The 4,766-nt window shown below is 41.0% G+C and overlaps 1 protein-coding gene across 1 annotated transcript; it reads left to right on the forward strand.

The window, feature by feature from the left end:
• Window positions 1-1,834: 1,834 nt before the first annotated feature.
• LOC138871430 (uncharacterized) lies at window positions 1,835-2,212 on the forward strand. The gene has a single exon (XM_070149309.1). It carries the CDS (start codon window positions 1,835-1,837, stop codon window positions 2,210-2,212), a length of 378 nt encoding a protein of 125 aa, XP_070005410.1.
• Window positions 2,213-4,766: the final 2,554 nt, after the last annotated feature.

Consider the following 4,766-nt stretch of genomic DNA (forward strand, 5'->3'; position numbering starts at 1 on the left):
CAACACTTAAGCTCTCATGTAGGGACTAAGTGCCTCAAAACTCTTCGAAACTCAAAACCGAACATCCTGACAAATCAAAATAGCATAAATATATACGGGGAAAGCAGTTAATAGGGAATCGGGGCATTAATTCTTAAGACGACTGGCCGGGTCGTCACACTTCTGCTGATAGATCATAGTTCCATTTGAATTTTATTTAATTTGTAAGCCTAAAAAGAAATTAAGCTCACCCATCATGCTCATTTTAAATTCACTCCCCATTAGTTTAGCCAATTCGTTACTTAGCTTATCAGTAGTTGCTCCAAAGATTATATCATCAATGTATATCTGCACTACTAAGAAGTCTTTACCTTTTTCCTTCAAGAATAAAGTGTTATCGATTTTACCTCTCTTTTAGCCATGCTCAGGCAGAAATTTTGATAATCTTTCATACCATGCTCTGGGAGCTTGCTTGAGCCCATAGAGTGCCTTGTCATGTTTATACACATGATCAGAAGTCTCATTGCTTTCAAATCCTGGAGGTTGCTTGACAAACACTTCTTCCTTCAAGTAGCCATTGAGGAAGGCACTCTTGACACCCATCTGGTAAAGAGTGAATTCCATGTAAGCAACAAAGGTTATGAGGAGTCTTATAGCTTCCAACCTTGCAACTGGAGCAAAGGTCTTATCATAGTCTATGCCCTCCTCTTGGCTATATCCTTGAACCACCAATCTTTCCTTGTTCTGATAGATCTTAAATACTCTTACCTTATATTTTGATGATCTAACAAACTTACTAATAAGAATCAGATAGGGAACCTGACCTACTTGGATTGCTGCAAACTGGAACGGATCCCAGCTAAGGATGAACTGCTACAGATTCAGGAGCTAGGAACCAAACAATGACCTGATGCTACTGTGGTTCCTATGTAGCAGTACAAAGTCATTTGGACACAGCTGGAACTGAAGTGACTGATGGTACTGTTTCTACCGCACTACAATATACTGTCAGCCCACTCATTTTCTAAACAAACAAAGCACTCACATCACTTCAAGTGATGTGATCAAGATGTACCCGATGAAGCCTTATACAAAGACATCACTGGAAGGTTTTTGTTTCTCATTCAAGCCTTTTGCAAAAATAGAAAAATCATCCTCTCAAGCTTGAAGAACAAGTTTGAATGCCACTACGGACCAGTTCCTAAAAGATTGACATATTTGTCCTAGTTGAGTTGTAACCTTGTTATTGTACTTACTATATCTCTTAAATTGCTTACTTAGAAACATACTGATTAGGAATCCTCTTGTAAATCTGTAAACTCGTTGAGTTTATATTGTGACTAGATTCAGTCATAAGGAAAAGTCTTTGTAATTGTAGAGTTACAAAGTGGCTTGTGGTGATAGCATCACAAGTTAGAAAAAGCCTTTGTAACTAGGATAGTCACAAAGTGGCTTGTGGTAAAGGTATCAGAAGTTAGTTGAGTACATCCTTTACAATAGGAAGTATTGTAAAGTGGCTTGTAATAGGTAAGATTACAAGTTAGTGAAGTTAAAAGCCTACAGGTGTAGGTCGTGGTTTTTTGATCCCCTTGTGCGGGATTTTTCCATGTAAAAATCCTCTGCCTCATTTACTTACTGCGTTACTAAGTGCTCTCACCAGAATCTTGTAGAGGACCAGGTACTCTACGATTGGTCGATCCATACAAAATAACAATTGGTATCAGAGAGGGTTCCTCCTATAAGGCTAACACCTATGAAGGATCCTCATGGCGGCTCCACTAAATTTTGAAGAAGGTCAATCCATATACCACCACCCAAGTTTGATGGAAAATGCTATTGGTGGTGGAAAGCTAGAATGCATGATTTCATCATGGCTGAGGATTATGAGCTATGGGATGTCATTTGCGATGGTCCGTTTGTTCCAGTTAAGGTACTAGATGAATTTCCATTTTCAAAGGATAAAACTAGCAAAGAATACACTGAAGCAGACAAGAAAGCGATGGAAAAGAACTTTCGTGCCAAGAAAATTCTAGTATATGGATTGGGACCTAAAGAGTACAACAAAATCTCTACCTACGACACTGCTAAGGAAATATGGGAGGCTTTGCAAACAGCTCATGAGGGAACTACACAAGTAAAACAAGATAAACCTAATACTGGTGATAGTTCCATGATGGCAGTTGAAGGAGAGGAGATTGGATATGACTCAACGCTTGCTTGGATGGCTCAATAAGATAATGATGAAGACAATGGCAACGAAGAGGTAAACTTCAGGGATGTTCAGAAAAATCTGAAATCTTATTCTCCAAAAAAACTCATGTGTTTAGCTGATGTTTTAATTACTACTTTTTGTAGTCTTGTGGAGGATAGGGATTCCTTGTTCTTAGAACTAGAAGAATCTAAACATACTAGAGAAGACTTAGTCGCTCCAGTTACTGATCAAAAGAAAACCATTGAAATTCTTAGAAAAGAAAAGAGTGATCTGTTGGTAGAAACTGCAGACCAAAAGGAACTAATAGTGAAGCCATTGACTAAGTCAAGACCTGAAAGCTCTGAAAGAGGAAAGGAGATAGTTAGTGAGGAATATTTTAGGCTTGAAGATGAGGTGAAGGACTTGAGATGTAGGATGTGTGCTGAAATTGAGAAAAACGAGCTCCTCCAAGCTAATCTAGAAAAAGTGATGAATGATCTTAAAAGTTCTCTAAAGTGGACTTGGTCCTTAGAAGCTACCACTGCCTTGCTCACTAATGACAGTGAAAAAAGGCAGGGAGCAGGGTTCACAAGGGAGAAAACTCCTCACAACCCTCACAGTAAGAGAGCCACTGCATCTGATAACTGGCCTCGTACCCAATGTGGGAACACTGGGCACTTCAAGGAAGGTGTCCAGGCCAAGAATCAATCAGTACCGAAAGAGAAAGTGGCTACTGAAACTGTGACCAGAAAAGAGGGACTAGGTTCCACTCACAGAAAACGCACATTACATGCATGGACTAAGAGAGCTCTTATTCATCCTCTTGGTTACTACAAGGGATCCAAACTTGTTTGGGTTCCTAAACTAACTCCTACTCTCTTGTGCAGGGAACGGTAAAGGGAAGCGGTCAACAATGGATCATGGATAGTGGATATTCGAAACACATGACTGGGAACACCATAGACTTTCTTTCACTAAAAGCCCTGCAAGGAGGAAATGTATCCTTTGGCAACTGCAAAAAAGGGTACATTCTTGAAGTTGGAAAAGTTGGAAAGTCACTCACTCACTCTATTGAAAATGTGTACTATGTCAATGGACTTAAGTATAGTCTCCTGAGTGTCTCTCAAATTTGCGATAAAGGAAACAAGGTGAAATTCTTGTCCAAAATATGTACAGTCACTAACCTTATGACCGGTGAAATAGTTCTGGTGGCCAGAAAATATGGTCTCCCAGCTTTGCGAACACAAAGCATTAATCCTCCCCCAGCCCCAGCCCCAGCCCCAGCTTCTCTTCGTGAACGCGAGACCCTACTCGCGAACGCGAAGAAGGAAACCAGAACTAGGTTGCTGCAATTTTTCTGCAATTTCAACAAGTTCCAAAATGCCCCGTTGAGCATCCGAAACACACCCGAAGCCCCTGAGACCTCAACCAAACATGCCAACCAATCCTAAAACATCATTAAAACTTGTTCCAATCTTTGGAACGCTCAAAACAACATCAAAACACCAATTTAGTATCGGATTCAAGCCTAAGAACTTCAAAAACTCTCAAAATACGCTTTCGATCAAAAATTCTATCAAACATCGTCCGAATGAACTGAAATTTTGCACACACGTCACATTCAACACTACGGAGCTACTCCAACTTCCGGAATTCCATTCCGACCCTCAGATCAAAATCTCACTATCGAACCGGAAACTTTAAAAATTCAACTTTCGACATTTCAAGCCAAAATTAGCTACGGACCTACAAAATACAATCCGAACACGCTCCTAAATCCGAAATCACCCAACGGAGCTAATAGAACCATCAGAATTCCATTTCGAGGTTGTCTTCACACTGTTCCGACTATGATTAAATTTCTAGAACTTAAGCACTCATTTAGGGATTAAGTGTCCCAAAACTCTCCAAAACTCCCAATAATTCCTCCCAGCAACTCACAATAGCAGAAACAAACACGGGGAAATCAGTTTATAGGGTATCGGTGCGTAAATTCTTAAAACGACCAGCCAGGTCATTACATCCTCCCACACTTAAATATTCGTTCTTCCTCGAACGATCATAGAGACATACCTGAAGTAGTGAAAAGATGAGGGTAATGGCTGCACATATCCTGCTCGATCTCCTAGGTTGCCTCCTCAACCGGCTGGCCCCGCCACTAAACCTTCACTGATACAATGTTCTTTGACCTCAACTTTCAAACATGCTTGTCCAATATTGCCACTGGCTCCTCAACATAAGATAGATCCTTGTCCAGCTGGACTGAAGTGAAATCCAACACGTGTGATGGATCCCCGTGATACCTCCGGAACATAGAAACATGAAATACCGGATGAACTCCTGCCAAGCTGGGAGGTAAGGCAAGCTCATAAGCAACCTCCCCAACACGCCTCAATATCTCAAAAGGGCCAATAAACCTCAGACTCAACTTCCCCTTCTTCCCAAATCTCATAACGCCCTTCATAGGCGAAACCCGAAGCAGAACCTGCTCTCCAACCATATATGAAACATCACGAACCTTCCGGTCCGCATAGCTCTTCTGTCTGGACTGAACTGTACGGAGTCTATCCTGAATCACCTTTAACCTTCTCCAAAG

The sequence above is a fragment of the Nicotiana sylvestris genome, chromosome 6 (genome assembly GCF_000393655.2).
Source record: "Nicotiana sylvestris chromosome 6, ASM39365v2, whole genome shotgun sequence".
NCBI lineage: Eukaryota > Viridiplantae > Streptophyta > Magnoliopsida > Solanales > Solanaceae > Nicotiana > Nicotiana sylvestris.

Bases quoted from the DNA above. Each gene is read 5' to 3' on its own strand.
- LOC138871430 (XM_070149309.1), top strand. From the start codon at position 1,835: ATGCATGATTTCATCATGGCTGAGGATTATGAGCTATGGGATGTCATT.